The 15,415-nt window shown below is 44.0% G+C and overlaps 1 protein-coding gene across 2 annotated transcripts; it reads left to right on the top strand.

Annotated features, from left to right (window-relative positions):
• Positions 1 to 44: 44 nt before the first annotated feature.
• Positions 45 to 15,347, top strand: snapc4 (small nuclear RNA activating complex, polypeptide 4). Of its 2 annotated transcripts, XM_086313515.1 has the most exons (23): positions 45 to 327; positions 802 to 915; positions 997 to 1,040; positions 1,129 to 1,225; positions 1,451 to 1,476; positions 1,556 to 1,678; positions 1,904 to 2,044; positions 2,132 to 2,216; positions 3,102 to 3,183; positions 3,302 to 3,403; positions 3,816 to 3,888; positions 3,979 to 4,143; positions 4,228 to 4,378; positions 4,484 to 4,590; positions 4,811 to 4,905; positions 4,987 to 5,081; positions 6,795 to 6,886; positions 8,888 to 10,411; positions 11,170 to 11,769; positions 12,046 to 12,931; positions 13,075 to 13,163; positions 13,276 to 13,400; positions 14,715 to 15,347. In XM_086313515.1, the coding sequence occupies exons 2-22, from the start codon at positions 804 to 806 to the stop codon at positions 13,360 to 13,362; spliced, it is 4,776 nt and encodes a 1,591-aa protein (XP_086169641.1). In that variant the 5' UTR covers positions 45 to 327; positions 802 to 803; the 3' UTR covers positions 13,363 to 13,400; positions 14,715 to 15,347. The 2 variants fall into 2 exon arrangements, with proteins under 2 accessions (XP_086169641.1, XP_086169640.1); XM_086313514.1 differs by having other exon boundaries at positions 13,075 to 13,400.
• The last annotated feature ends 68 nt before the right edge of the window (positions 15,348 to 15,415 follow it).

The raw sequence follows: 15,415 nt of genomic DNA, 5'->3' as shown, positions 1-15,415 counted from the left end.
AATATCTGAAGAAAACTGACTTCTATGCTGAATGAAAATACGCAACAACCGGAAGTGACATCGGGGGAAGGAACCAAACAACGGATCGGTGGCATTGCAGGTTTTGGGCTGCGGGTTTTTTGTTTTTTGTCCTTTCTTGCGTGTAGCTTGAAGCATCGCAGTGACAAACGGAATAATAAATTGCCATGCATGGTTTTTGTGGACTTTCTGAACCGGAACTTAAGTGTGAACAACGGAACGTCCAAGCACAGTTTTCCCCGCCGCAGAGCCTGCTGGGTAATATGTTAACGTCGGAAACGCGTTGATTGGAGGTCCCCGCGTGTGGAGGTAAAAAGTAGAAACGTAATAAGACTCGGTAAAGACACATAGGTAAACGATGTTGCACGAGATGCTGAGGTCTTAGACGCTCTTGCAGTGTGTTAGTAATACTACTCAGTGTGTATTGTAGTGCTGTTACAAGTAGTGCTACAACTGCTGAATCTGAAAGTGTTTGCTTCAGGTTAAACTCAGTTTAAGCTTTATACAAAGAAAATGAACAAGACTCGTTTACATTGTTTTGTCTTTAATACATATATTTATAAATGTTCCCAACCAGGAAGTTAATAAAAATATTTATATTTGTTTGTGTGTGTGCGTCCGCGCGCGTTGTTTTCTATCGAAGTGGTTGCCCTGACCACAAGTCGGTCAAAAGAAAGACGCTTATTAATAAATATTTCGGTTTGAACCAAATCACCAGGTTAAAGGCTCATCATGATGTTTGTCGTGACATAATAATGCAACCTTCTCTGTGTCTGTCCACAGACATGTCCGCCTCTCTGGCAGCAAAGAGGGACAAGATCCAGAGAGAGGTGGAGGAACTGGAACGGAGTCTGTCTGTAACCAATGCTGAACTGGAGCTCCTAAGCAGCGGGACAGGTACCCATCTTCTCTCTCTGTCTGTCTTTATCGCGCTCTCTGTTTGCTTGTCTCTAAATAACCTGCTATATCTCTGACTAGATGATGACTGTGATCGTGAAGATGTGGATACCCCAGCGGGACAGGTAGATCTCACAGTAAAACTGTGCATGAATTGAATGAGAGTTCCGACAAAGACACAAAATCTCTGTGTGTGTGTTTTCTTGCATTCAGTCTGCAGCAGGTCTGTTGGCTGAGAGAGAGAAAATCCAGAAAGAGATCCAGAACCTGGAGGAAGTGCTGGGACCACACAGTCCCATCATTGTTTCAGGTACCTCTCTCTGGCTGTCCTGCAGCATGTCTGTGGAGCCTGAATTTATTTATTTATTTTCACATAATCAGAAACTAATGAAAAAGTCACCATGCATTTTATCTGCTAAAATATAATTTACATCAAAAATGAGGAAGGAACCTTAAAGGAACCACACTGGGAACTCTGGTACTTGTTAGAGAATTTAAAAAGGCAAATAAATGTCTCCTGCTTTCTGTCTGGCAGATGATGATTGCAGCATCAGTGAGGAGGTAAGCGTCCATGTCCTTAAGCTGTCAGTACCTCTGTCAGTAACTGTGAAATAACTTTGTATAATTACACTGATTACAGAGTGACCTTGGCCTGTCACCGTCAGTGGACTCATGTCTTCAGATGAACCTCGTGTACCAGCAGGTGGTCCAAGAGACTCTGGACCAGCTGGAGAAACTACTAACACAAAACCAGAAGGAGCAGGTCACTACTAACACACACACAAATACTCAGTCAGTATTAATGCACACAACAGGTCAAAATACAGACATTAGAAGAGTATTAACACACAACCAGAGACATTAGGAGTGTTAACAGACAATCTCAGACAGCATGTCAGTACTAACACATGACTACAGACAGTAGGTCAGTGCTCATATTAAATGTTTTTGTTTGTTTGTTTGTTTGCTTGTTGTTTTTCTAATGCAGAAGGAGCTGGAAACTCAGCTGTCTGGACAGATCAAAGAGCCTTCCAAACAGCAGCCCACCAACTCCTCCTACCAGCAGCCAATGAAGATGTATCTAGGTCGCTTCCTAAAACCATACTTCAAGGATAAACTGACGGGACTGGTAAGACAAACATGCCCAACAACTGACACAGGGTTACTGTTACTGCAGCTGACCAATTAGGGGCTGTGTTTGTCTGTATGTCTTCAGGGTCCTCCAGCCAATCAGGAGGCGAAGGAAAAGGCGAGCAGGATTGCAGGATATCTCGATGACAAGAAGCTGAAAATAAAACGATGTAAGACAGTACAAACTCCCCCCCCCCCCCCCCTTTTTTTTTTTTTTTTTTTTACCCAAAGTGAAACAAACCAAATAAATGTATATAAATAAATGAACATGATAGGTGCATTGTGACACTGTTTAGGCCTAAATACTAGCACTAGCATCTACTCATGCTCATGTAACTAAGACTAAAATGCTGATGTTTAGCAGGTGCATAATTTATGTAATCAACCTGATTTCAGTGATGTTTTTGCAGCACAAATATAAATTAAACAGAATCCATAATGATTTGCGAGTGATTTAAACCATACATTAAATTTGAAATGAATACAAAGAGCATCTCAAGTGCTCAAACACGCAAAAACATTTTAAACAAATTATTAAAAGTTGGGACATGGGCATGCAAATGTAATATGCTTTGTTAATATGCTGTATTTTGGACTATTTGTTTTGTTAAAATTGGTGGTTACAGTAGTGGATACTCATATTAAACATGGCCAAAGTTTCAACAAGGTCTGTAATCCTTATGAGCCAGAAAGCGCAGGCAGACTGCTCCACTTCAAGGTAGCTTTTTTTTTAATTTTTTAAAGAGAGAGCTGTAACCTGTGAACATAGAAACTTTTCTATCCTAGAGGCAGTCAAAAGAAAGGTATCTTAATGGGACTAGAGTTAAAACTGCTTGTTTTATTCTAATGAACTGAAGTCCCACTGAAGTTGCTGCACTGATAATAAATAAATAAATAAATAAGGATTATTTTCAACTGTCAGTCAAGAAAATTAGAGCCCAAAAACAACATTGAAGGGATATGAGCATAATAGGTCCTGTATAAGTTCAGACCATTTACCATTTTATCACCAAGTGGTGTTTGTCCCTTCAACATCTCTGATATCTGTGTCTTAGGGGAGAGCTGGCAGAAGACTCTCTTGATCCATGCAGTGTCTAGGGAGAGTCTGAGGAGACTCATCCAGCCCAAACTCTCAAAGTAACATCACGTGCTCTCATCTTTGTTTTTAATTATTATTGATATATATATATTTTTTTTTTACTTTACATTTTGTCTGCCTTGTTTTTGTGTCTGTGTTTGTGTGTTTCTCTTTCAGGGTGGACTACCTGAGTCAGAAGTTGCTCTCCGTAGAGGAGGCAGACAGGCAGCTAATCAGAGAGCAGATAGACAGTTTGGAGAGAGAAATCAACTTGCTCAGGTTAGCTGGATATCAATTTTGGACTTCAGTGTTCTTGCAGGGCCAGATGTGTCCATATTTATACCAGAAATGGGAATTGTCACATTATCAGGTAACATCGGAGAGCTCTAGAAGTCCAACAAACAGTTTACGGTCTATGTTGGCACAGCTGACAAATACCCTTAACTTAAAGATCATCTGAGAAGCTTCTTCAGCTCTGAGCTGAAGCCAGTGATTTACCAGAATGTTTTAGCTTGGTTCAGGTTTAGTTTAGTATGGTAAGAAACAAGTATTTAGAATAATGCTAGGCAGTTAACTTTTCTATTAGCCACTGCTACAAATATTGCTATCAATAGCTTTTTATTGTAACAGTCTAGTATGTTCAGCAGTTTAAAATGTAACGTGTATCTCATTCTCTGTTCTGAATGGTCAGACAGAAGAAGGAAGAGGAGCTGATTGGTGATCGATTTGAAGAATATGACTGGCAGAAAATATCCAACATTGATGTAAGTTTTGAAAAGTAATTAGTGAATCCGATGACGAATGCAAAAGTGACGGAGTGTTGAGGTGATCACTTCTTTTACCATCGTCCCCAGTTTGAAGAGACGAGGGATGCAGGGGACATCCGCTGTTTCTGGCAGAACTTCCTCCACCCGTCCATTAATAAGACTCGGTGGAGCCAGGAGGAGGTGCAGCAACTGAAGGAGATCAGCAGGAAACACGAAGAGAGACACTGGGAGATCATCGCTCAAGAGCTGGGGGTGAGCAGGAGGGAGCACTGTCTTTTTGTCTGAAATGTGTGTCTATTTTTGATCTCTCTCTCTCTCCCCTCCCCTCCCTCCCAGACTGGAAGAACAGCTTTCATGTGTCTTCAGATGTTCCAGCGTTTTGTCTCGGGATCATTAAAACGTGGCAGCTGGACTCCAGCTGAAGATGATTTGCTGAGAGAGCTGGTGGACAAGATGAGGATCGGGAACTTCATCCCATACACACAGAGTAATCACATCACACTGTTACATCAGTCCGCCTGTCTCTCTGTCATTAATGAGGTGCATGTGCTTGTTTTACATGCCAACACTCTGAAACCTCTTCTGTTCCCAGTGAGTTACTTCATGGAGGGTCGTGACCCTGCACAGTTGATCTACAGGTGGAACCAAGTTTTAGACCCGAGCCTGAAGAGAGGGCCATGGACCAAGCAGGAGGATAAGGTACACAGAGGACTAAGTGGATACACCATAGCAGAGCCACATCAGTGTACAATCAGTAGTGTAAATAGTTCAGAGAGGAAGTACTTGTTTGTGTTCCTGTGATGAGATTCTGCTGCATAAGGTCCCAGTTTGGAACCTACTATGAGTGTTTTTTATATTTGCATATATATATTTGATACATATGATAACATCTAGTTACTGACCGGTCTTTGTCTGTCAGCTTCTGCTACAAGCTGTGGCTCGTCACGGAGAGAAGAACTGGTGGAAGATCAGGTTGGAGGTTCCCGGACGCACTGATGGAGGCTGCAGAGACAGGTAACACTTGACTGGAAGAACAGAACTGAGTTTGTCTGATAATCTGGGTCCTAGTTAAGATGTGTGTGGGGTTGCTTGCAGGTATTATGACTGTCTGAAGGCGGGGACAAAAAGAGGCCCATTCGACAGGAAGGAGAGAGAGCTGCTAGTGGAGCTGGTGGAGAAACATGGAGTCGGTGGGTCACAAACATGCCACAGAGCAGCATATTAAAAGCATGTTGCTGCAGCAGCTTTCACAAAAACACAAAAAATCTGAAATCACAAGCCCAAAATCTTTCCTGCAGCATCTTTTCTGTTTTGACTTATTAACCAAGGAACAGTTTTGACAACAGAATGAGAACATAAATCATTTTCATCAGAATATAAACATTACTGACAGTAGATTTTTATAAAGATTTTATAAACGTATACATCCATCCATCGGTCCGTCTTCTTCCGCTTATCCTGAGCCGGGTCACGGCAGCAGCCTAAGCAGAGAAGGCCAGGCCTCCCTCTCCCCGGCCACCTCCTCCAGCTTGTCTGGGGGAACATCAAGGCGTTCCAAGGCCAGCCGAGAGTTATAACCTTTCCAGCATGCCCTGGTTCTGCCCCAGGGCCTCCTCAATGGGACATGCGTGGAACACCTCACCCAGGAGGCATCCTTATCAGATGCCCGAACCACCTCAACTAGCTCCTTTTGATGTGGAGGAGCAGCAGCTCTACTCTGAGCCCATCCTGGGTGGCTGAACTCCTCACCCTATAAACTTATACAGTACTGTGCAAAAGTCGTTAGCAACCCCTTATATTTTAATAGGAAAATGGAAAGTCAGTACAGCAATAAATGGAAATATAGTATACAAGGCCAAAACAGAGTTTGTACACTTTGTAATTGGCCTTTGACCATCTTTATTCTTCAACACAGCCTAAAGTCTCTTTTTTCAGTGTTCTTCAGCTGTAGTTCTCCAGGCTCTTTGAAGAACATCCAGAGCTGTTCTATATTTCTACCCTTTGCTCGGTTCTCTGTGAAGATGATCCCACACTGCTTCAATAATGTTAATCTAGGGAGGCTAATCCATGACTGCCCCTGTTCCACACCACTGACTGAAATACCATGGTGGAGTCTCCAGTGTGGTTTATAGATGACATGTCTGTGAAGGTTCAGTCATCCAGGTCATCGTAGACTAAGGAGCTTGGAAAGAAAAGTGTCTGGACTTCTTTGAGTTGCTTGAAGACGTTTCACCTCTCATCCGAGAAGCTTCTTCAGTTCTAAGGATCAATTGGTGGGGAGTCCCAGATTTAAACCTAGTGGGAGTTTTCCCCCCCATAGATGACTGTAAACACTCACTGTTGTACCGCTCACTTGACCTTCCACACAGTGATAAATAAATATGTTTCCACTCTTTGTTTTTCTTTTTTTTTTTCTTTTTTTTCTTCAGTGCCCTTCTTGTGTAATTTGGCATACCTCAGCCTTTTCTCCCCATTTCCCTTATTTAAGAACGGCCCTTTCATAGCAGCGTTCTTCTTTCTTTAGCTGCAGCATACAGCAGCCTCCTCCGTCACAACAACCCACTCCGTATCCTTCTTCACTACATCCATGGATGTTTTGTGGTCTTTCTCTTTTCCTCCTGCCTGGCAGCTCCACATTTTAATATACTTTAGTGTGATCTGATACCATGAATCTTTAGCTAAATCTTCATCTGCACAGCCATTTTTTTTTTTATTAATATCCAATGAAAAATAAAACTCTGCACTAAACATTTAAGCAGCTGCAGTGACACACTCTGCTGTCAAGTGTTTGTGTGTTTGAACTGTGTGTGTGTGTGTGTGTGTGTGTGTGTGTGTGTGTGTGTGTGTGTGTGTGTGTGTGTGTGTGTGTGTGTGTGTGTTTTTGTTTTTTTTTTTTCTTTCAGGTCACTGGGCAAAGATCGCAGCTGAGATTCCCAACCGTATCGATGCTCAGTGTATGAGGACATGGAGGCAAATGGCCAAAGCTGCAGATGAGGTACATGACCTGTTGTCTTGGAGGGAGGGAAATGTTGGTGTTGTGAGAGGATTACCATAGCATTACCTGATTACAGTGGGGCAAAAAAGTATTTAGTCAGCCACCGATTGTGCAAGTTCCCCCACCTAAAATGATGACAGAGGTCAGTATTTTGCACCAGAGGTACACTTCAACTGTGAGAGACAGAATGTGAAAAAAAAAAAAAAAAATCCATGAATCCACATGGTAGGATTTGTAAAGAATTTATACGTAAATTAGGGTGGAAAATAAGTATTTGGTCAATAACAAAAATACAACTCAATACTTTGTAACATAACCTTTGTTGGCAATAACAGAGGTCAAACGTCTACTATAGGTCTTTACCAGGTTTGCACACACAGTAGCTGGTATTTTGGCCCATTCCTCCATGCAGATCTTCTCGAGAGCAGTGATGTTTTGGGGCTGTTGCCGAGCAACACGGACTTTCAACTCCCGCCACAGATTTTCTATGGGGTTGAGGTCTGGAGACTGGCTAGGCCACTCCAGGACTTTCAAATGCTTCTTACGGAGCCACTCCTTTGTTGCCCGGGCGGTGTGTTTTGGATCATTGTCATGTTGGAAGACCCAGCCTCGTTTCATCTTCAAAGTTCTCACTGATGGAAGGAGGTTTTGGCTCAAAATCTCACGATACATGGCCCCATTCATTCTGTCCTTAACACGGATCAGTCGTCCTGTCCCCTTGGCAGAAAAACAGCCCCATAGCATGATGTTTCCACCCCCATGCTTCACAGTAGGTATGGTGTTCTTGGGATGCAACTCAGTATTCTTCTTCCTCCAAACACGACGAGTTGAGTTTATACCAAAAAGTTCTACTTTGGTTTCATCTGACCACATGACATTCTCCCAATCCTCTGCTGTATCATCCATGTGCTCTCTGGCAAACTTCAGACGGGCCTGGACATGCACTGGCTTCAGCAGCGGAACACGTCTGGCACTGCGGGATTTGATTCCTTGCCGTTGTAGTGTGTTACTGATGGTGACCTTTGTTACTTTGGTCCCAGCTCTCTGCAGGTCATTCACCAGGTCCCCCCGTGTGGTTCTGGGATCTTTGCTCACCGTTCTCATGATCATTTTGACCCCACGGGATGAGATCTTGCGTGGAGCCCCAGATCGAGGGAGATTATCAGTGGTCTTGTATGTCTTCCATTTTCTGATGATTGCTCCCACAGTTGGTTTTTTCACACCAAGCTGCTTGCCTATTGTAGATTCACTCTTCCCAGTCTGGTGCAGGTCTACAATACTTTTCCTGGTGTCCTTCGAAAGCTCTTTGGTCTTGGCCATGGCGGAGTTTGGAGTTTGACTGTTTGAGGCTGTGGACAGGTGTCTTTTATACAGATGATGAGTTCAAACAGGTGCCATTCATACAGGTAACGAGTGGGGGACAGAAAAGCTTCTTACAGAAGACGTTACAGGTCTGTGAGAGCCAGAGATTTTCCTTGTTTGAGGTGACCAAATACTTATTTTCCACCCTAATTTACGAATAAATTCTTTACAAATCCTACCATGTGGATGCATGGATTTTTTTTTTTCACATTCTGTCTCTCACAGTTAAAGTGTACCTCTGGTGCAAATTACTGACCTCTGTCATCATTTTAAGTGGGGGAACTTGCACAATCGGTGGCTGACTAAATACTTTTTTGCACCCCTGTACCTGTGTCTGTAATTCAGCTGGTGGTTCGGAAAAATTCGGACTTCTGGGATCTGGTCTGTAAACGAGATGAAACCAAAATAATCAAAGAATAGTTATAATATTAGGAAACATACCAAATGGTACTTTCATTACACTCCTTATGTTCATTTATTCATTTACTTTATTTAATGCCAGCTTAATCACTGGCAGAAGATAGAATTACAATATCAGCTACATAAATGAGCAATATTCACAAAAAATGTGACAACTGCTTAACTACTTAGGAACCATGGAAACTGAAACAATGACTCTTTTTAACTCTCTGAAAACAGAAATTAGGGTGTGCTAGAAAACCACAGAGGAAACGTGGGGGAGATGAGGAGAAGAAGAAGAAGAAGGCTGCTAAAACCAACAACAACATCAGGAGACGCCTCAAGGCAATAAAAGAAGAAGTGATTAGTGAGGAGGAGGAGGAGGAGGAAGAGATGGCGATAGAATATATGGACAGTGATGATGAGAAGAAAAAGATGAAAAAGACAGAGGTACCAGAAGTGGAGAAACTAGTGGAAGTGCAAGAGGAGCAGAAGGAGGAGGAATTGGAGGAAGAATATACGTTCCCACCCATGCAGGAATGGATTCCAGTTGAAAGAGCCCAACCATTTACTTCCTTGAACTTTCGTCCAGTGGTGTTGGCTTCCTCCAACGAGTCTCACAATGACAAGTTAGTGCGATCAACCATTTTGGGGAAGTCTGGACGCTCTGTAATCATCGGCCCACCTCCCAGGGAGCTGCGATGGGAAGAACGCCACGACAGCGGCGCCATGATGATGGTGTCACCTGACCAGCTCCGAGCCCACTTGCACAATCAAGCACGGAGGTTTTACAGTAGGTCTAAATGTAAGACAAAAACTTCCCAAACCAGCAGGCCACTCTTTATGAAAGGAATGACTGGCCAGGGGGTAGACCTCATGCTTCAGGCTGCAGTGACACCATGGATTGGCAACCTGCTGATCCCAGCCAGCACCAAAAGAATGGCAGAAGATGTCCTGAGGGAGCGAGCAGAGAAGAAAGAGCTTTCTTCAACATCTGTCTTCACGTTGTTCCTCAAAGTCATGAATGTGGATGTCATGGGTTGTAAGGAGATGATAGAGCGGAGGCAAAGCGGGGTGACGTTAATAACTCCACCTTCCAATCCTCCTCCTGGCAAATTTAAAAATCCAAATACTGTGGCAGGAATACTTCAGCGAATGCATTTGGGCATGCAGGAGCCATCTCCGGCAGACAGGTGGTGCAGACAAACTCCTCCTCCTCAGCTGCACCCATCAATTGTTACTCAGGTGCCTCCTAACATCCGGACTCAAGTTGCTCCTTTGTCATTTCCCCAGCCTGCCTCAATTCCTCATTCTGACTCACAGCTGAATGCTGCTTTCTCTCGAGCTCAACACACATCTCGGCATGCAGAGGTCACTATTTCTCCATTTGCTCTTCCTGCTGCTTGTCAGAGGCAGACTACCACTCCAGTTTTTGTGGTCTCAACGCTCCAGAATGTCTCCTCTAGCTGTAACCAACAGGCTGTACCTTTGACCCAAAGCCTCACAGCCTCATTGCCCCCATTCCTTAATCAGCCTATTAGCCCCTCACAAACTGCTGTCCTCTCCCCTCCTGCCTGTTCCCGCCAACTTTGCCTTTCCCCCTCCACCCTAAATCTACCCAGAAAAAAGCAAACAGAGAATCACGAGAGTCAGAATGGGGTTGTACATGCAGGTGTGGAGGGAGAAGTTAGTATGAGCAAGGACAGAAAGAAGACGAATCTCAGTCAGAAGGCCAGAGCTCCACGCCAAGTCACTAAAGCAAAGGTAACATTTTCAGATTTCTCGCAATAAATGATTATACAGAAGTCACTATTTTTGCTTGTTTTCTAGTTGCTTTTATTACAAAAAATATTGTATTATTTATCTTTTAGACTGGGAGTATAACAATTAAAATGCTGCTTTCACTCATGCTCGATTTGTTCTACTTGCAAAGAGACTTAGAAACCATTATCGAGTGAGAAAAGTGTGCTGCAGGGGGGAAAAGGCCTTTATTGAGCCCAGTGGATTTTTTTTAAACTTATGTAATCTAATCATCTAGCCTTTACGAGTCCACCATAACCATGCAAACTTTCCCACACTATTAAGTATACCATTGCACTGCCTGCTATTGTTTGAACTTTTCAGTATTCTGAAAAAAATCCCAGAATTACCTAGAAATTATCGTTTAATATAATTTCAGTCATTGTCATGCATATGTTTCCAAAATATGAAACGACTCGTTCAGTTCAATGTTATTTGTATAGAATAGAATGGAATTCAACTTTATTGTCATTGCACATGTCACAGGTACAAGGCAGCGAAATTCAAGTCAGCTCTTCAGCAACTTCTACATACAGCTTATTTTCCCCTGGCATAATTCTTGAGTTTCTGCTGAAATTCTTCACCATTTTCTTCTTTGTTGCCAGAAGTTTAGCACACAGCATACCCACTCGGGACACGTCATGGTCTCACGATTTCCATTCTCATCAGAATGCCATATAGATCTTGCTGGCTCATCTCTGTCTTTGTTTTGTTTTGTTTAGGCTAAAGTAAAAAAGACGGCAAAGTCTGCTCCATTAAAGATGGCCAGTCCTCCCATCGAGCTTCTACCTCAGACTGTTCACTCCTCCCAAACCACACCTCCTACAGCTCATCCAGTTGATGTTATCTCTTCTTCATTAGTCACATCCCTTCGTCTCACACCGAATGACTCTTCAACTTCTGATAACCTGTCCTTCCCATCACGCCAGTCTGCCACGCCTTCCCACTCTGACGGAGCCATGTCTTCAACTCTAAACTTTAGTTTAGTCCCACTCCCCTCCAGTGTGACCAGCCAACATGCTGTTTCCTCCACTTCATGCCCAAACTCCAGCGACCACAACTACACATTTTTAACACCTAGCCCCACTGAGCATGGGTCTGACTTGAGTCAGCCTTGTCCTGTCCCAAAGCAGCCCGACAACAATGTTCCAGATGGCCAGGCCAGAGGAAAGAAAAGACAGAGGCAAGCAGCAGAAAAGCAGGAAGTGATGAGAAACGAGGACGACCAGTGTGTAGGCAGGACAAGTACAGGTGTGGACGGAAAGCGAATTCGAAAGCCGACTCATAAAGCCAAAGCTCTGCAGGAAGATGCTCAGGCCAAGGTAAGATTACTAGATTCTGTTCTTCATTCCTCATTTAGTCACATAATTACAACAACAATAGCAAAGCATGTACAGGTAGTGTAATCACCTAGTTGACTTTAAACGAGAGTTTCTTAGGTCTCCTTAAAAATCAAAATACCAAACAGCTGCCATCCAAACAGCTGCAAAAGATTTGAAGCAGCAGGAGACCGATGCTGCAGGTCATTAGCTGGTAGTTTTTATTAGCTGGTATCTGTCACCTCTTCAGCCTGTCTCCTCTGTGGTCTGTGTTTGCAGGCTGAAGCCAAGAAGAAAAAATCTTCTACCTCATCTCCTCGGCAGAAGCGTTCTCGCGGTGCTTGCTCTAAAGAGAAAGCGAGCACACAGACTCCAGTTGCTGCTCCGGTGCCCAGGTTGCATTTATGTCCGGGTCAGTCGATGTGGTTCATGACTCCTACAGGCCTGGTCCAGCTTTCACAAGCCCCGTCCCAGGGCCTGGAGATGGCGGCAATAAACACTGTCCCTCCTTCCCCAGGGAGTAGTTTAAACCAACACACAGCCACATCACCTGTCCAGCTCGCCACCAGAGGCCTGCGGCCAATTGCACCTAAACTGTCCTCTGGGCCTGTACCGATAACCCTTCCAAATCAACCTCACCCACTTCCTGAGCCACCCGTTTGTAACCCAAGGCCTCTCGCCCCACCCTCAGTGCAGCCATCTGACCTAGACCATGGTCTCTACTTCCTCCCTTTTTGTCCCCCGCGGTCTTCCACTAACTTCTCACCGTTGGGCACAGTCAGAGTGGATGCCCCACAGTCCAGGCCACTGAGGAAGGAGGTGCTGGAGATCGACCCCTCTCTTATATTCGTGGAATCCCCAGCAGCCATAAATGACTGGTTAAGTGGGTCAGGAGGGGTGGTAGTACCAGGATTGAGCTTGTCCCTGCCCTACCTTCCACCCTTTGTCAGCAATCTGAGCATGCTCAGTAGATTGCTTTGTGCCAAGAAGTCCCTAACCAGGTCGTCCCTGCAGTTGGTGCGTGAGGGCAACAAATCCAGATGGCCCCAGACCAATTCCAAGCCTGACAGCAGCACAAAGAACGGCTCCAATGACCCTCCGCCTCAACCTCCACCAGACCTGCCGGACTCCACCTCAGACATCACACCCGCCGAGAAACACCCAGGTAACACACCATATGACCCGACAGCAGGTGGTGTCTCCTACGCTCTAAATTCTGTTGATAAAATATTAAGTGCTGGATGTTTAATAATTGGCAGTTTCCTCCAGAGACTTCAGGTTGTTCTGTTTGTTTGTGTCTCCCTGCAGCTTCCCCCGCAGCCACCCCTGTCAGCTCTGACCACCTGGAGCAGCAGGAGAAGAATGAGGAGGAAGAGGAGGAGGAGCTGGTGGCAGCAGTGCGTCAGCTGGTAGCTGAGCGTTTCTCAAATAATCCTGCCTACCAGTTGCTGAAGGCACGCTTTCTGTCTTGTTTTACTCTCCCCGCACTCCTGGCTACCATGCCACCAGTCCCAAAGGTTGAAGCCTGCCAGACCAATCAGGAAGAGGAGAAGGAAGAGGAGGTGGAGGAGGAAGGAGAAGAAGAAGTGGAGCTAAGGAAACTCAAAGAAATGGCAAAACTGAGGAGAGCTGAGGTGAGTTGCGTAGGTTATTCAGGTAGTTTCAACTTCTGTTTATATCACAGTAACACTGACTCTGGCAGCATTCAACTTACTGTGGGCACATATACGGTCATTTGGGAAACAAATTGTTAGCCCCAAATGCCACAAATTCGAGTTCTTCTCTGTAAGGTTTCTATACTTTTATCACATGATAGCAGAAATAGCCAGTTTCTTTATGTAGAAATCTGTCTAAATCTAAAGCAGGGATTTCAAACTAATTTTACATAGTGGGCCATATATAGCCCACTTTGCTTTTAGGTGGGCCGGACCAGTGAAACTAATTTGGTATTGTGTGGATAATAATTGGGCGGCACGGTGGTTAGCACTGTTGCCTCACAGCAAGAAGGTCCTGAGTTCAATTCCACCATCAGGCCGGGGTCTTTCTGTGTGGAGTTTGCATGTTCTCCCCGTGTTTGCGTGGGTTCTCTCCGGGTACTCCGGCTTCCTCCCACCGTCCAAAGACATGCAGCTTGTGGGGATAGGTTAATTGGATAATCCAAATTGCCACTAGGTGTGAATGTGCGAGTGAATGTGAGTGTGAATGGTTGTCTGTCCCTGTGTGTTAGCCCTGCGACAGACTGGCGACCTGTCCAGGGAGTACCCCGCCTCTCGCCCTATGACAGCTGGGATAGGCTCCAGCGCCCCCCGCTTTATCAATAGGAAAAGCTGTAAAACTCCTCCCAACATCCCTGATCTAAAGGGGAAAAACAAAGAAAAGGATGGAAAAAGAACCTCATTAGTTTCAGTGTGGAAGTTGATGAAAGGACACAAGCTAAAGCAGCAGTGATGCTGTCATTTTGGCTGTATTTGCATGTAAAATGATCACTGAGTGAGAAAGTGCCCTCTGTGCCTCACAGAATAGAGGGAAGTTAGTGTGACTCACATTTGAGTATATTTTTCCTTGCGTGTCTGAGACAGAGAGTTGAAATAAGAAAGTGAATGTCATGCTGGCCACGTAATCCAGGCTGCGATAGCTCAAGTGTATTTAAAATAGGACCATGATAAAAACAAATCTGTGACTATATAGTACTAACAAAATGAACCAAAAAATGTAATTAATAGCAGTAATGGTTATTTTAGGAGTCACATAGTTGTAATTCTGCTGTTCATTAACTCTGGATTTCTGTAGAAAACACTGAAAATACAACAGCTGAGCAAAAATAATTCAATGTGGGTAACCCTGCAGTGACTCACGCAGTCGTGAAGTCTGATCACATCAAAATCCTGTGGTTCAGTAATCAGAACAGAGGCACAAACACACTGAGAAATTTTTGTTTTTGTCCACAGAAATCACTGCAGCTGCTGTGTGACAGCTCTGGAGCTTCAGCCAGTCACTTTTCAGGGATCACAGATGTCACCAGACCCACGTCGGACCAGACCTGACCAGACGAGCAGAAACTAAAGAAAACAAAAAAGGCACTTTCTGGGGAAAATGTGTTCATCTATACATTCAGGTCACATGTTCAGTTCCTCAGGTGAAAATGACTTTAGTATGTAATCGTTTATACATCTGTTTTTATATCTATGAAAACACTTTCCTGGGCGACTTCACAAACAGATACAATGTTCTGTTTTATTAGGTGCATTCAGGGACCCTCAAAATGCAACTTTTGAGTGCAGTGATGATGTTTGGAGGAGTTGGTTTTCTAAGAATGGGAAGCTTAGTTCTTACAGACTGAAGTGAGACTGATGTCTTTATAAAGGATGACTGTGGTCGGCAGGGAGTAAAAGGAACTGAGTGTTAGTGTTGAATATGTGTAGCAACTTAAGAATGAGTTCAAAACTCACTAAATTGCACTAAAAAATGTTTTTTTTGGTTTTGTTTTTTTGCTGCTGCTGCTGCTGCTGAAATTTTTCAGCTTCTGTACACAAATGTTGTTTTATTTTCGAATAAAAAGGTTTGTTTGGAATGAAAAAGCATCTGTGTGTGTGCGTGCCTGTTATTGGAGACAGTGAGGACATGTCTTTTTGCCTCCTGTTTGTGAAAT

This window comes from Aulonocara sp. 'chitande type north' Nkhata Bay, linkage group LG12 (assembly GCF_057382095.1).
Source record: "Aulonocara sp. 'chitande type north' Nkhata Bay isolate Kocher_YH1m ecotype deep benthic linkage group LG12, A_spYH_male_GT1.1, whole genome shotgun sequence".
In the NCBI taxonomy this organism is placed as follows: Eukaryota; Metazoa; Chordata; class Actinopteri; order Cichliformes; family Cichlidae; genus Aulonocara; species Aulonocara sp. 'chitande type north' Nkhata Bay.
Note: the sequence above shows the minus strand (reverse complement) of the source record. Positions and strands in the feature narration are given on the sequence as shown.